The 16,263-nt window shown below is 41.2% G+C and overlaps 1 protein-coding gene across 1 annotated transcript in view; it reads left to right on the top strand.

Moving 5' to 3' along the window:
• Nucleotides 1-14,650, top strand: part of LOC308281957 (inactive rhomboid protein 2-like) — a 45,562-nt gene extending 30,912 nt beyond the window's left edge. Inside the window, exons 10-19 of the mRNA XM_080722302.1 lie at nucleotides 637-748; nucleotides 1,163-1,237; nucleotides 2,658-2,819; nucleotides 4,597-4,682; nucleotides 5,636-5,699; nucleotides 5,892-5,986; nucleotides 6,084-6,159; nucleotides 6,877-6,977; nucleotides 7,680-7,833; nucleotides 11,660-14,650. Coding sequence (XP_080578428.1) covers nucleotides 637-748; nucleotides 1,163-1,237; nucleotides 2,658-2,819; nucleotides 4,597-4,682; nucleotides 5,636-5,699; nucleotides 5,892-5,986; nucleotides 6,084-6,159; nucleotides 6,877-6,977; nucleotides 7,680-7,833; nucleotides 11,660-12,091 — 1,357 coding nt within the window. The 3' untranslated portion in view covers nucleotides 12,092-14,650. The remainder of the gene's footprint in view (nucleotides 1-636; nucleotides 749-1,162; nucleotides 1,238-2,657; nucleotides 2,820-4,596; nucleotides 4,683-5,635; nucleotides 5,700-5,891; nucleotides 5,987-6,083; nucleotides 6,160-6,876; nucleotides 6,978-7,679; nucleotides 7,834-11,659) is intronic.
• Nucleotides 14,651-16,263: the final 1,613 nt, after the last annotated feature.

Here is a 16,263-nt window from a genome sequence, read left to right as displayed (position 1 = left end):
CAGTAAGCCATTGGTTCTCAAAGTGGGGTCCCCAGCTAAATGATAGCTAGGAGTTAAATTAACATTGATTTTACAATATAAATTGGGGTCCCAGAGATAGAAATGCCATTAAATGGAGGTCTGTAAAATGGTTGAGAATCACTCCTAGAGCCATGAAAATCTTCTCTTATGGAGGTCTCTGGCATATCTTTTCAAATGGGGGTCTGTGAGCTAATAACTGTCAATTTGGGGGTCCTTGACATGAAAAGGTTTGAGAACTACTGCTGTAAGCGATGTGTACTGATGTTAAATTAGCAAGTAAGACATGTATTTTGGGGTTTTCTATGTTAAAATGCCACTTTCATTTGACATATTATGCAAGTTAATATACACAGTAGAAAACTAAAAGGAGCACTCTCAGTCTGTATCATATGCAGTTTAGCGGGTGCACGGCTCGCCAAGATTCACAGTAAGAATGACATAGCAGCTCTCCAAAGTCCTTGTGGTACATGTAATACATTGATGAATTAAAAGTACCAGAAGGACTTTGGAGCGCTGGTGATGTCATTCTTAGAAAAATCCTTAATATAGCCATAATTGTAATGACAGAAATGTATTGTAAGTGTAGTTGAACCCCACTGTGCTTTAACCCACCAGGCCCTACTTTACCTATTGGATCACCTTTGTCCACGTTGTCATCACCCTGCTGGCCTGCTGTACATATGGCTTTGCCCCTGTCGGCTTTGCACAGCATTCCACTACTGAACTGGTGAGTCATCAATTCAACCCTTGAGGTTAATTTATACCGTCTTTGCTGTGGGCAGGGACATTCAACCGTAGTAGTCCAGTAGTAGTCACCCACTACTGTTCCACAAATTAGATCTGGAGTGAGTACGTTTGTCATTTTATTCTTTGTTTGCCATTATATGCTCAACTCATGTACTGTATAACTGTTAATAAACTGTTAATTTCCCACCATAAATGTACTCATTAAAAGCTAAACATCTTCACTGCTTATAGTGAAAACGTGATTGTTGAGCCCAAGTGGAATGTGCTTAATGCTACTGAGAAGCACTTAAAGATCTGTCCAGTGCATGCAGCAGTTCAATTTTGTGTGGGAAATGTGGGTAGATATTTTGCCAATAATACAAATTTGTCTCTGTCTTTCTGTTGACCTCTGTAGGTATTGAAGAACAAAGGCATCTATGAAAGTGTCAAATACATCCAACAACAAAACTTCTGGGTTGGCCCTAGTTCTGTGAGTATCGTTCACCTTGATTGTATGATTTGCCTTCATTAATCTTCTGTGTTTAATTATTTGCCTCTTAACTAATGCAATCTTATAACAAGATTATTTAATCACAAATACATATTAATCCATTAATTACTGTTTAGAAAAGACTGTGTTCATTAATTTGAAATGTTTTACTTTTTACTAATATGTTGACTTTCTGGGTCAGTAAAGTGATCCTTCTTAGAAGCTGTCAGCACACTGAGCATAGCTGGATTCTCTAATACAAACATATATATTTGAACACTGCTACTGTGTGTATCTCTGCTACAGCATACTACTGGTATTTAAAGGAGATCAATAGTATGACATAATGTATTCATTTTGCATGGAGTTACAGTTATGTAATAAGTATTTGATGGCCTATCCATGTTGCCTGGACATAGACACATTGACATAACTGAGCTCCAGTTAAGTGAAAAGGACCTTTTCTTTGACGATGGCTGGCCAGATTGCTGACACAGAAACATAGGTTTTTCAAAAAATCTTAGAAGGATTCAAAAGACACTTATAGAATCTGGTCAAAATTCAAATTTTCACGTTTTTTTTCAAAAATAGCACATCTACAAGCTCGCAGAGCTGCACTCGGTGCCGCTGTGATAATACCACAATACCTTGTATTGTGGTATTATGAGAGAAGCAATCTCATGGCCCTTTGCAGACTTGATTAGCTAAGTGACTTACTCAGGAATGCCAGGCACTTTCTTGGCTCCTCACAGCTTTAGAGCTGACCATGTAATTTGCTAACTCTATTTTTGTGAGGCTGGCTGCATTATTTTTTAATGTGTAGGCACTGGGAGGCCATCATCCTGAAAGAAAGCTTAAGTCGGTGTCTAGATGTTCTGGTATAAGAGAGATAGTAATCACATGGTAATACTTTTTTGTATCGGTCATGCAACAAAATATGTATGGCATGGGTCTTCAACAGCCGGTCCGGGACCCCAAGAGTGATAGAAAGTTCTTTACTCCTTTTTATATTAACCAATTGAACCCTAGTGTCCATATTCTGAGAAAGAAATAGCAGATCTAGTTCACAACGTCTCAGATTGACTATTTTCGGGCTTTGATTTGATTTGATTTTCAAAGAGCTTTGATGTAGGGGGGAAAAAAGAGTAGACTAAGTACAAAGTGAAAGGTCAAGTTTATTAAGTATTGATGGTTCAACTGGTTAAATATCTGAAATCACAAATTGATGTGAATCCAAAATACACTGACGATTGTGCTGTCAAACAATGAAACTATATGGAGGTTGTGGGGGTCCCTGCTTCATCTCTCTCTCAACTAAGGGGTCCTTGGCCTGAAAACATTGAAGACCCCTGATGTATGGGTTGGCTTGTGGCTTTGTCTTTACCTTGAGGATTGCTTCTACCTCCTCACCCCCTTTCAGGATGACTTGATCCACCTGGGGGCTAAGTTCTCTCCATGCATCCGCCGAGACCACCAGGTTGTGGAGCTGATCTCCAAAGCCAAGGACCAGGAGAGGGAGTCGGGCTGCTGTGTTCAGAATGACAACTCTGGCTGTGTGCAGACCCTCAGGTCTGGCTGCTCGGTAGGTTGTTTTTACATCCAGTATTCTGAAGGCTGAAAGGCTTTATTATTTTCAATCAGAGGATTTGTCCAGTGGTTTCAGTGAACATTCCTAAGTGGAAACCTCCCATGTACTTATAGTCCTGTTGACGACCCCTAGAGCTAAACATTCACTACTGTATAAAAGGATAAGAGAATGAGCTGAATGTAACATAATCAGATTGACTGTAGCACTGTTTTTCTGTAGATAAATAATGGATGACAAATTACAACGGCGTATTGAAAGCTGAAAACATGGAGGAAAAACCTAACTAAACACGAATGTCTGTCAAAATGGCACAGTGCTGACCAGTTGACCTTAAATGACCTCCAAAATTAGTTCACATACCTAATCCAATTAGGATTATGGCTTTACACACATCTATTTACATATAATATCAACACATTGTTGCCTGCACGTGAGCTTGTAATCCTCTTCATAACAAACAATCATGTGCTTACGCATTTACGCTTAGGGCTCCCCCTCAGCTTATAACAGTAGTCAACAGACTTTCAACAGGCAACAGGGCTCTCTCCACGTAGTACACCTGCATCATTTTTCCATAGCACTCACAATGTTTGCCATGCATTTTTCAAGATTAACATTTGTATTAACCAATCAAGACCTGAGGCCGATTCTATGAATGCCTTTTAAATCAGTAGATCTCAGACTTTTTCGTGCCGGCGAGGACCCCTAAATTGATATATATATATTTGGCCGCAGACCCCAATCTAAAATTGTGCCAGGGACCCCCAGAAAGAGAAGAAAATAACTATTCCACATTCAAGATTTTTCAAACATGTTCAAAAATAGCACAAGTTTGTATATCTGCTATTTTTGAGAACAACACTTAAAAATCTTCAAGTGTCTGTGAGCAGTTCATCTCTAGCACCATTGGACTGATCAGAATGAAACTTAGCATGCACACTCCCAGTAAGCCAAGGAATGCATTTTTCAAATCGGCCTCATGGTGGTACTAAAACATGTTGTGGCCAATAGTTAGTTCATTACAACTCTCATATAGGCCACGCACTTTCCCGCCTGACAAGAATTTCCACCAGTGGAATTATTACTTTGTCAACTGGAGATCACTTTTCTTTGGGAGTGGGATGATAAAAGACTAGGAAAAGTGATGTTGGTTAAATTCCCTTGAATGTTTCATTTCAGAACTCTAGAAGCTGTTTGTGAAACATGGGATTCTTCCAGATTATTGCTGCTATATTATCAGGGCCGAGCCTTTTGGATTTCTGAATCTTTGCCAGGCATACTTGTAGCTCTCTCAGACTCTCTCAAAGGAGTGGTGTCAATTGGCGGTTGCTCAGATCAATGCTGTTATAGAAGGTGCTTTCTCAAGTGTACAAACCATGTTTTCAGATGCTCATTGGCATCAGCTCCTTTGATCTTGATAGCTGGCAAGGCTTTCCTATTGGTGAGCTCTCTAAGAGCCTCCCATGCTGCAGAGTGTCTTTTCTCTTTGTGTGTTTTCCAGTTACTGTAGCAAATGCAAATCTGGGGGGGAAAAAACAACAGTTTTATTTGTTATTCAAATGATTGTGTGTGTGTGTGTGTGTGTGTGTGTGTGTGTGTGTGTGTGTGTGTGTGTGTGTGTGTGTGTGTGTGTGTGTGTGTGTGTGTGTGTGTGTGTGTGTGTGTGTGTGTGTGTGTGTGTGTGTGTGTGTGTGTGTGTGTGTGTGTGTGTGTGTGTGTGTGTGCAACTGTGCGTGTGTGCGTAAATGCTAAAATAACACCTTGCGTACAGGAATCGCTGGCCACCTTTATGAAATGGAAGAATGAGACGGTGGACATTGTCAGGTCCTCTGGCGCTGTCTGTCACCAGGACCCCAGGTAGCAGCTCTAGTTCAGTGCTATACCATTACATCACCAATGGAATACCATTCATTACATTCTGCCGAAGTCGTATAATCTGTCTTATAAGGTGGTGACGTTGTTTGAAATGGTAGACTATAATACTAGACATTAGTACTGCAATCCTGTTGAACTGAGTGTGTCAGGCAACTTTTACGGGATTGAAATCAAAGTATGTTAACGTACATCGTTGGATGTTTCATTATGGCATACTTAAGTATTTTAGTAGAACACTACTTACCACAGTAATGCATTGATGTTTTAGTGTGAAATACTGACTGATTCATAAAACTGGTTGACTTTGCCATGTATTATCCCATTCAGAACGGGTACACATTATAGTGTATCATTATTTATTTAAAAAAATAGCAGATATACAAGCTCACAGCTTGTAGATCTGCTATTTTTGAAAAATCATGAAAATTAGAATTTTGACCAGATTCTATAAGTGTCTTTTGAATCCTTCTAAGATTTTTTGAAAAACCTATGTTTCTGTGTCAGCAATCTGGGCAGCCATCGTCAAAGAAAAGGTCCTTTTCACTTAACTGTAGCTCAGTTAGTCTGTTCTTGAGAGACTACTGTGTCAGTGGTTCTCAAACCTTTTCATGTGAAGGACCCCCAAAATTATATTTATTTGGCCACGGACCCCCATTCAACATATTTAGTTCCAGGGACCACCCAGAAGCAAAATTTGAGTTACAAACGTTCACTTTAAAAATACATATATTAAAGATTTGCACACATTTTCATAACTTTTTCAAAAATAGCAGATCTACAAACTCGCAGCGCGGACTCGCCGCGCTGTGAGCTTGTATATCTGCTATTTTTCACTGGTTAAAGCATTCAATAATTCTAGACCTAAATGGGTTATACAAACATTGATTTACGATGTCTCTCAATTTCATATCCCTCGCGGCCCGTGCTGAGACCAGAGTGTGTGAAGAGCCCGCCTCAGCAGCGCCTCACTCTTGGCCTGATGACATCACCAAGTGGCCGGTGAGAGAACCGCTGCACTTTGCATAATTGATGTCAGCCAGCCCATCGTTAATAAAAAAAATATGCTTCTCCTTATGCACATATCATTTATGACGATTTGGAAGTTTACACTGCGAAAGACACAGACAATTAGACAATCTTAAACATTGCAGTCTGCAGGACATCATGGCCGGGTTCCCTCTGTCCCTCCAGGTGTGTACGTACCCCCAGAAGGCCAACCATACTGGCCTCAGCCACATGGACTGTAACATCATGGGCAGACCCTGCTGCATAGGAACCAAGGGCAGGTGAGAGAACAGAAAAGTCTTGTCACTGTTACATGGTTTCAGATCGCCTCCAGCATGTTGTACTGAACCTCTCAACTGTGCATTCACCTTCCTGCAGGTGTGAGATAACTACCAGAGAATACTGCTCCTTTATGCATGGTTACTTCCATGAGGAGGCCACACTCTGCTCACAGGTGGGTGTGAGTGTGGGTGCGTGTGCGCGTGTGTGCGTGTATGCATTCTTGGCATAGGGCACATTATCGCTCAGTAATTTTGGATGTTAAAACAGGTTATTTGGGACAGCATGTCGAATCAGGGACATTTCTATATTTGAGTTTAAGTCAGTGGTTCTCAAACTTGGGGTCAGGACCCCAAGTGGGGTCACCAAATTATTTTGTGGGGTCCCCAGATGATTAGCTTGATGTAAAAAATAATTCTCACTCAACTGTAAACAAACCTACATAAGTGTAGGGTATCTGCACAGTGACAATTTAAGGACTTTCAAGACCGTTTTAATACCAAACTGGCCAAACTGTCAAATATGAAGTAAGCCAGAGGTGACCATTGTGAAAATAGCAGACCTACATGCTCAAAACGCCTCGCACTGTGAGGCGTTTTGAGCATGTAGATCTGCTATTTTCACAATATTTATCTGTGGAACCGAGTCACATTAAATGTAATATCTACAATTCCAAGTGCTTGTCAGGGTGGGGGTCCCCAGTTCATTTATGTTTATTTTGGGGGTCACAGCCTAAAAAAGTTTGAGAACTCCTGGTTTAAGTTAAAGGTTTGCGTTAGGCATATACCTGTGAGGAGGCTACGGTAAACGTTTTTGTTTGTTTGTGTATGTTCATATGGTCTATGTGTGTCTGAGTGTGTAGTTTTGATAGCAGTCATTTGTCCTTGCCCAGGTTCACTGTCTGGATGATGTATGTGGCTTGTTACCATTCCTCAACCCCGACGTCCCTGACCAGTTCTATCGCCTATGGCTCTCGCTCTTCCTCCATGCTGGGTAAGGAAGGTCACGACAACATACAGTACTGGGGCCAAATAATCAAATGTTTTCCATTTGCTGTCTGTGCATGAACATACAGTATTTTATTGTACTGCAGTATGGGTTTACACAGATACTGTATGCCATCCTCGAGATCAGTGGTTGCCAAACATTTTAGCTTAAGACCAAAAAGGGAAATGAGATGAGATGTACAAGCTCTCGCTGCACCACTTCGTGTCACGTTGCGAGCTTGTGGTTCTGCTATTTTCACTACTTCTTAACCTTTTTGGGAAAATAATATTTATGGAAATTTTAGAAAGATTTTGGATTTAAAATTGAAGTAAGAAGCAAAAAGGGGGGTCGTCGCGACCTATAAAAATGTGTTCGCGAGCTGAACATGGGTCCTCCTGACCCACTTTGAAAAACCATACTGTACTGTATGTGTGTGTACCTATCTTCAGAACAGCTAATTGGGGACTACTTTTCCTTGATCTGATGTCTCTGCATTTGTAGTTGTTCCAAATGTTTGTCAAGTCAATATTGTGTGTGTGTGTGTGTGTGTGTGTGTGTGTGTGTGTGTGTGTGTGTGTGTGTGTGTGTGTGTGTGTGTGTGTGTGTGTGTGTGTGTGTGTGTGTGTGTGTGTGTGTGTGTGTGTGTGTGTGTGTGTGTGTGTGTGTGTGTGTGTGTGTGTGTGTGTGTGTGTGTGTGTGTGTGTGCAGGCTGTTCCACTGCCTGGTGTCGGTGGTGTTCCAGATGACCATACTGAGGGACCTGGAGAAGCTGGCTGGCTGGGCTCGTATCTCCATCATTTACATCCTCAGTGGCATCACTGGGAACCTGGCCTCAGCACTGTTCCTGCCCTACAGAGCTGAGGTATGTGATATGCTTGAACATGTGCGCGCACACATCCGCGAGCGCATAAGTATTGACAGTTGAAGTGGTTGAATATCTGAAAACACAAATTGACATGAATCCAAAATACACTGATGATTAAACGGTGAAACTATATGGAATCTATGAACAGGTTGTGGGGGTCCCTGCTTCATCGCTCTCTCAACTAAGGGGTCCTTGGCCTGAGAACGTTGCAGACCCCTGTCCTGCAGGAATAAGCACCAAGAACTTTAACCCCAAGAACTTTTCTTTTTTCAATTCCGATGAAGCCACATCCCCGTCTGTTTACAGTCAGTAGATTAGCTTGGCTCTGCCCCAGCAGCTTAAATCATTTACTGGATGGAGTTAGCTGATGCTGAGGATTATAGGACCTGACTGGCCTTTACTAGGTTGGAAAGCCCCCAAACACAGGCACGCACGCACACACACACAGACACACTCACTTTCTTTCTTACCTTTTTCTTTTTTTACCGAAATAATAAACTGTGTACACTAGGGTTCCCACGGTCATGACATTCCTGGAAATATTTTGAAATTAGAAAAATATGTTTCCAGTACTGGGAAAGGGTCCTGGAAGGTCTTGGAAAAAATAGCTATGCATTGTCTTTGGTTATTGATTTTGTTAATACCTCTGAAATGACAAATTAAACATGGGCCAAATTGTCAAATATTAGACGCAGATCTACATGCTCACAACGCCTCGCAAAGGGGAGGCGTTGTGAGCATGTAGAGCTGATATTTTCACAATAGAACCGTGTTATACAAAATTCCTCTCTTAGTGCTCGTCAGGGTGCCGGGTCCCCAGTTAAAACATGATTATTTTGGGGGCCACGGCCTGAAAAGGTTGAGAACCACTGGCATACACTACCTGTCTTTGGGCGCTGCGCATAGGAGTAAGCGACCTGTTATTGAGCTGAATTATTCTTATATAGTTCTGGAAATTGGATTAAATATTCTGGAAAAGTTTTGGAAATTAATTGGTAAAAATGTGTGGGAACCAAGCCCCCAGAACGGCTTGTAAACATTGAAGCGGCCGCCCTACTGGCCAAAGCTGGAATTTCAGGCGGGGTGAAACATACATGCACGAGCATAAGAGCGCAGCGCTGGGGTCTACAATAGGGTTCAATGGACGTCGACGTCGTTCGTGACGTCATTTGTGACGTTTTGGAACCAGAGCTGGTTCCAATTTCCCCCAGAATGCACCTGGATTAGCTACATGCTAGCACGTAGGCGTTGCTTCAAAACGCCACTGAGCACTTGCATTGAAATGATAGTGGGGGCGGGGCCCGTCCGCTCTCTATTTTATATATACTCTATGGTGGGAACCCTGTGTGTATTGAAAATGAAATCCACCATGGTGGTAATGGTCTAGATTAGAGAGACACTTGCTGAGAAAACCTACTGGAAAGACCCATCGATTAAACGATTAAAGATCTTTCTCTCACAGACACACCCACATACGCGCACACTCCCCCACTCATACACCCATCTTTATCCGCCTAGTATCAGGACAAATGGTGTGATCAGTGTTATCTGGGTATCATCACCACAGATAATCCACTCGTGTGTGTGTGTGTGTGTGTGTGTGTGTGTGTGTGTGTGTGTGTGTGTGTGTGTGTGTGTGTGTGTGTGTGTGTGTGTGTGTGTGTGTGTGTGTGTGTGTGTGTGTGTGTGTGTGTGTGTGTGTGTGTGTGTGTGTGTGTGTGTGCCCACGCGCACGCACTTATGCATGGATGGCCACCAATTTGGCTATAAATAAATATGTATGCAACAGAAAGTAATGTCACAGATGTCTATCCCTGTTCTGAGGTAGTGCTACTCTCTCTCTGCCCCATCCCCACCACATGCTTAACTTTAATGTATTAAACATTTGGCAAAAGTGTAGATATATAAAAGTATCATGTTGTGAAGTTCCATCAATGGTTGTGTAAGTTGTATGATACAACTAAGATATACACATACAGTACACACGGCATACAATGAATCTCACTGTGTTATCATTAAAACTTGAATCTTGAGGTAGATTCTTAGTGTGAGCACAGCATGTGAATTCTTCACCAAAGACTTGAAGGTACGGAGGGGAAATAAATCTCAAAATCCCCAATTGTTGCTCCTGATCTTAAACCTATTTCTGTGACCAAAGATTTTCCAAACATGTACGTTGTATTGAAAACCCATTCCTTGTAAGGCAGACTTTGTGAGACTTTTTTGTTTTCATTAATCAGAACTATTAAGTTCACCCCTTTTTCCAGGCTTTTTCAAAATGTTTAAAATCTACTTTGTTCCCTGACATTACTCTGCCCTCTACGTCTTAATCCTTTTAACGTCGAAACGAAACTATCAGCTCCATACGCGTATTTACTTCTATCTCCTCCATAGGGTGTCCTCTAAGAACTCCTAACACTATATCGTTCTGTGACACATGGTGGCTCTACTCTCATCTGTCACTGTGCCAGACATGACGTCTCATGACATGAGCCAAAGATCCTACCCATCTGCACGCCTCAGTATTGACACGTTCACACAGTTTCACAAGATTAACCAGGCCTTCATTATCCATTACTGCTGAGATCAGAAACTCCCTATGCTTTGGTAAAGAGTAACAAATTATTTAAAAAAGAATTCAGTGAATCATTAAGGCAGTATATTTGAAAAGGTTTGTGATTGTGTGCGTGTAAGTAGACAGCAGATACCAGATACTGTACTGTAAACTGTGGTAAGATAATGCACCTGGTTCCCACAGAACTATAGCCCCCAATTGAAGAGTGATTAGTATATCCTGTGAAATGATGAGGAATTGGATCAGGAAATGAACAAGGCTGACCATTGATTCTTAATGATTAAAGGCCCATTCCCTCTTTTTGATTTAAAGCTTTGGTTCATAATTCCTTTTTAGGAGTAGAGGTTAACAGGGGAATGCTCATGCTTTATTCTTGGCGATAATAGAAAGAACCTTTGTGAGAAAGATCAAGCACCAGGCACTGTTAAATACCCACAAATTACACATTCTAAAATCTCTGCCTGAATGTATTTATCTGTTGACATTAGAACAACTAAGGACCAGAAGTGCAGTCACTTGATCTGAACTAACATTGGTGTCAGTGTGGGTGCAGGACTAGACCACCGTGTGGCAGTTTAGCTTCCTGCCAGATTAGCCGTCTGCCTCATGCGTCAAATCTCAGAATTGAGCTCTGACGTCATGCTAATCTGCACACTTAATGTGACCCAAGGTTGGTGCTGCTTCTTCAGAGCTTAGTTTAGTGTTAAAATGGAGAACTTGAGCAAAGAGCAAATTAAACATGGATGGGGTGCGGGATGCTCTATTCAAGGGATTTAATATAATTGCTGCAACCTTTTGACATCAACTGCCCAAGGCCACAAATGAAAGGTCATCCATTTATTAGTCAACTGCGGTATTTTCTGGTTGTGCTTTTCTCTATTGACCTTCCATCAAAATATATTCTGTAAAAAATATCAAATATTTCAGACCTTAAGCCTCGTGTCAACCCGATTTAGTGGGTATAGAACCACTGCCCCTAGCTCTGCACTCAAATCAAAAGTTAGACGTCTTTCCAGTTGTTTTGGCTTCAAATGATTGTGTAGTTAAACCTGATGTATACCTAATTTGCGCATTGTGTCGCACACATGGAAGTAGTCGAACTACGAGCTCACAACGTGTCTGTGATGTGTTGTAGATGTGCTATTTTAGGTGCGCAACTCCAGCATGCAGCCAAGTATAAATCAGAGCTTAGTTTCTGACGACTGTCTCCCTCTTTCCTCCCACTCTTGTCTTCTCCTCTCCCTCCAGGTGGGTCCAGCGGGGTCCCAGTTTGGCCTCCTCGCATGCCTGTTTGTGGAGCTCTTCCAAGGTTGGCAGATACTGGCGAGGCCATGGAAGGCTTTTCTGAAGCTGCTGGGTATTGTCCTCTTCCTCTTCCTGTGTGGCCTGCTGCCTTGGATTGACAACATCGCCCACATCTTTGGCTTCCTCAGTGGCCTCCTGCTGTCCTTCTCCTTCCTGCCCTACATCACCTTCGGAACTTTTGACAAGTACCGGAAACGCATCCTCATCGCCATATCCCTGGTTGTCTATGTTGGGCTGTTCGCCTCACTCATAGTTTGGTTTTACATCTACCCAATAAACTGGCACTGGCTGGAGCACCTCACCTGCCTACCAATAACCCCCAAGTTCTGTGAAAAGTATGATATAGACCACGATATTGACCATGTGGATAATTAGTGGTTACCAACAAACCTCACCTGGCCCTAGCTTACTGTATGTGATAATGATCCTCTATACTGCAGCTCTCAGTTGGTACACAAGTCCTGTCTCAAAGGGGCCTTAAGAAGGTGGACATGTGGCAAAGAAATGGGCTGGGTTAGTTTGTTCTTATTTAAACATCAAAGGAACTGGAGAGAATCTATGTGAATATGAATTGCGCTGCTCCAGTGTCAGACTGATACTTTAACTTGACCCATGATCCGATTTAACCCTCAGTTTAGGCTGGCATGAGCTAGCGCACTAATTTGCTGATGGGCTAGGAGGTGCTCTGGAAAGAAGGTGGTGTCTACAAGGGCACAAAGGAAAATGTATTCTGAACTGGACTGTTGTCAACGCCATAGAAAGTCACAATACTACCAAATGCAAGTATCATGGACATGGCTCTGGTGGGTTGGCTCATGAGGATGATATACCCACTTACTGTAAAAATGTGACGAGAGACGGGTCTGACTTGGTACTTTTTTATTTGTTTTGGCAACACTGGATGTATTTAACACTACACAAAAAAAATGTAATTGTGTTCTGCAACATTTCAATATTTTAATGGTGCATTCGGTGCAAATTTACGTTTGTTTTTATAATCACTTTTTGTACTTTTGTTGCATGTCAATATTTTTCAGATGGGATGGGGGGATGCTGAAAGTATGTTCAGTAGTGTTTAAGTATTAGCTGTGCAACAGGGATGAGAAGATGGCAATAGAGTGAAATATAAACACAGAAATATTGGTAATTAGTTTCCAGCACCACTAGTTGCCTTACAATAACGATACCTATATACAGTAGTACATGTGCATAATATTCATGGTCAGCTTATAGAAGAGATGGAACATACAGTACAGGTTTTGATTTCTTCTTTGTCCAGCTGCTTCACAGCCTTCTTATGTGCATGTTGTTCAGTAATAGAAGCAAGGTTTTAACTGCACTGCCTCAAAAAGACTCAGTCAATCACCCCTACGTTTGTATTAATCTGTTACCACAGTTGTGCCTAAACCACTTTGTAGAATTTGAAATTACATAATTATTACAGGATATCTAATAGTTGAAGGGGCATATTATTTTGTCACTTTAAGTATCATTGATCATTTTGTACTGTATAACTGTGCCTTGTTGAACGATTGTGGATTCGCTAACCTCCGCCAACACGTTGCCTCGAAATATACATTTAAGACTGTCCTTTTTACCATTTACACTTGCTATCTTTGCCAAAATGGGTACACTACAGCAGTGGTTCCCAAACGTTTTAGCTCATGATAAAATTAAATTACCTTTGCCCTGGACAAACTAGTGAAAATAACTGATTTACAAGATCACCGCTTGTAAATCAGCTACTGTACTCTCACTACTTCACTACATCATTTGTCTAATTTATGGAATTTTCATTTTTCGTTGATTTCTTCATAAAATTACTGAAAAAAATAATAATTCATGAAAAGAAATTTGATTTCTCTTATTTTTTTATATACTGTATATTTTTGAATAATAATAATAAAACTAAATGTAGGAAACAAAAAAAATAAGGGACTCCCGACCCAGTGTTTGGGAACCAGTGTACTAGAGCATATTAGCCACTTAAACCCCAGCATCCAGACACTAGTAGTATAATCCATATGGGGTTTGAGTGGTTAAACACTTCCAACCTAGTGTCCCTAGGTAATGATTTACTATAATTTCCACATTTTTCAATAGATATAGTAGAAGCTCAAGCTTGAAGATCACACAATTCATTCTGTATCCAAATTCCAATTCTGCTTTGTGTTCTATCGCCCACTCTTTCGCTATTGCTTGCATGTTGAAAGTTCAGCGGTAGAAGGGGTCAAAAGTTGCACGGATCGGAACGGAAACCCGCTGCACGTGCAGCAAGACCGCTCTACTCTTCATTGTTGTCGATGTCACTTCAGCAGCCTATCAGCATCCTGTGTGAAGGACCCGTTATCGCTAACGGAGCATTGATGCCATCACACTCATCCCTGAGAAATGTTCAAGATTGACATGTCTTGTCTTGAACAATTTGAGGTAAAACCAGTGAAACAAGGATTTCATACTACCATTGGTACAGTCCACTTCAACCAAACTGAGATGGAGGCTTGTGAAAATCTTGCACGTGTCTTGGAAACACAAGACTACCTTACCTTGTCAACTCTTTGGTGGGTTTGCCTAAACGGTTACTGAGTCAAGACATGGGTCATTGGCCTTTATTCTGGTGGGTCCTCACTTTCTAGTCCCATGATATACTTTGTTTTGTTTTTGTATAGTACAGCCTAATTTATGCTTTGGTGACAAAGTATTGCTCAACAAAATCAGTATATCAGTTAAAAATCTGTTTTTGTTTCCCCCACTACGCTCTGTCACCAAAGCAGAAATGAGACATTACAGCCCAGGGTTGTACTGATGCAGTAGTCACTCTTAAAGGAGTAGTTCACCCCCAAAATGAAATTTTCTATGTTGATTACTCACGCCATGGAGACTTGAGTTCAATAATATTTTTAGGTTTTTGTCGCATTCCTAAGACAAAATGTGATTACAATAAATGTACCCCCATTGATTCCGGATGGGGGATCCAGAATCAATGGGGGTACATTTACTATAATATATTTGTTGTCTTAGGAATGCGACATACAAAAGAAAATATATTATTGAACTCAAGTCTCCATGGCGTGAGTAATCAATAGGAGGAAAAGTCATTTTGGGGGTGAACTACTCCTTTAATCACAGAGAAAACATGTTTTCAATGTTCATTGCATCGGTCCTCTGCAAAAGAATCCAATTAGTAAAACATAGGCTAGCTTTTAAAAGTGCTTTGTGTTTTCATGCTATCAATTTAAAATGTTCATCGCATATTCTGTCCCAGGTTTCTAGGAATCCGTCCGTTGAAGTGGAGCAAATGTTAACACTGACCTCTTAAGGAATGTACTGTACAGTGCCTTTTGAAATGTGTGCATTTGAATGTCTGTCTACCACAATACTATGCCTGTGAGTGTAATACTTATGTTTGCGTTAGGACCAAATACAAATGTATTTTCTATTTATTGGAATTAAAAAAAGGGAATGTTTGAATTTCAGGCCAAGGGGAAAGGCACTGGTCTGTTGCTTTGTTTTTATACAATCTGCCTGAAACGTTAATCTGTTAAAACATGATCTGCTTCAAATGTTTATTTGTTAAAACAATCAAATTAATAAAAACATGCCAATCTAATGTGGGTCCGTGTGCAGATGCACAGGAGTAGTTGACCCCCAAAATGCATTTTCTTCTATTAATTACTCACGCCATGGAGACTTCAGTTCAATAATGCTTTTTTGCATTTGTCGCGTTCCTAAGACAAAAGACTGATTGCGACCGCTAGGTCGCAGTTTAGTATCAAAACCTCCACCGGCCGTCTGTCCGTCCGTCGGTCACACGTCACACCTTTGCCCTGCTCATATCTCCGCATCAGTATGACATCACACTGCTTGGTGTGTGCCGTCAGGGTCATTTGTGTACGGTGTGATGTCATACTGATGTCAGCAGTGTGATGTCATACTGATGTCAGCAGCTATGTCTCTATATATGGAGTTATATGTTGTTCGTGTCCAAATATGGGGCTTGTGAGGTCAGACTTAGTGAGATTTGTCGGTTATCTCCATATATGGAGGGAGAACCAGCTTATGAGCCGATGAGTTGTGTCAGTCGAGATCCTGCTTGCATCTAATCTGTCGGTAGATAATGCCGGTCTTATATAAGGGTCATTTGTGTACGGTGTGATGTCATACTGATGTCAGCAGTGTGATGTCATACTGATGTCAGCAGCTATGTCTCTATATATGGAGTTATATGTTGTTCGTGTCCAAATATGGGGCTTGTGAGGTCAGACTTAGTGAGATTTGTCGGTTATCTCCATATATGGAGTGATGTGTTGGTTATCTCCATATCTGGAGATTCAACCTTCAACGATTTTGACATCTTGTTACTAATCTGTCGGTAGATAATGCCGGTCTTATATAAGGGTAATTTGTGTACGGTGTGATGTCATACTGATGTCAGCAGTGTGACAGGATATAAGCGACCAACGGTTGCTTATCTCCCGATTAGGGAGTCTTACTGGTTATAGTCAATTTACCTCTATTGATTCCGCAATGGGGGTATATTTATTGTT

Source organism: Nannobrachium achirus, assembly GCF_963921795.1.
Source record: "Nannobrachium achirus genome assembly, chromosome: 3".
In the NCBI taxonomy this organism is placed as follows: domain Eukaryota; kingdom Metazoa; phylum Chordata; class Actinopteri; order Myctophiformes; family Myctophidae; genus Nannobrachium; species Nannobrachium achirus.
This window is presented reverse-complemented; position numbering and strand designations above follow the sequence as displayed.